This window comes from Bison bison, unplaced genomic scaffold, assembly GCF_000754665.1.
Source record: "Bison bison bison isolate TAMUID 2011002044 unplaced genomic scaffold, Bison_UMD1.0 scf7180017847066, whole genome shotgun sequence".
NCBI classification, from domain to species: domain Eukaryota; kingdom Metazoa; phylum Chordata; class Mammalia; order Artiodactyla; family Bovidae; genus Bison; species Bison bison.
This window is the reverse complement of record NW_011477639.1, coordinates 100,002-100,261: the sequence shown is the minus strand read 5'-3', so window position 1 is coordinate 100,261 and position 260 is coordinate 100,002. Positions and strand designations below refer to the sequence as shown.

The 260-nt window shown below is 68.8% G+C and overlaps 1 protein-coding gene across 1 annotated transcript in view; it reads right to left on the bottom strand.

Moving 5' to 3' along the window:
• Positions 1–260, bottom strand: part of ODF3B (outer dense fiber of sperm tails 3B) — a 3,171-nt gene that overhangs the window by 2,634 nt on the left and 277 nt on the right. Inside the window, exons 2-3 of the mRNA XM_010841591.1 lie at positions 166–259; positions 2–80 (exon numbers count right to left, since the gene is read on the bottom strand). Of these exons, the coding sequence (XP_010839893.1) occupies positions 2–80; positions 166–259 (173 nt within the window). The remainder of the gene's footprint in view (position 1; positions 81–165; position 260) is intronic.

Below are 260 nucleotides of genomic sequence, written 5' to 3'. Positions count from 1 at the left end.
ATAGATGGAGTAATTCGGCGCCGAGACTTTGCCGACTACGCGCGGGCCCAGGAGCGAGGGCATAGTGTAGGTCCCGGGGCCTGCGGGGGCCAGCGAGGGTGGGTCTTTGCGGACTAGCCGGTGTCCCCGCCACTGCTCGTGCAGGGTGGGCCTTCTTGGGCTCACCTGGGGTTTGTGACTCCAGGCGGAGGCCCCAGTTTCGGGGAGCGATGGTGTGCCGAGGCGCGCTGGGGTACGCCGCGTTCCCGGCTCTCTCCGGG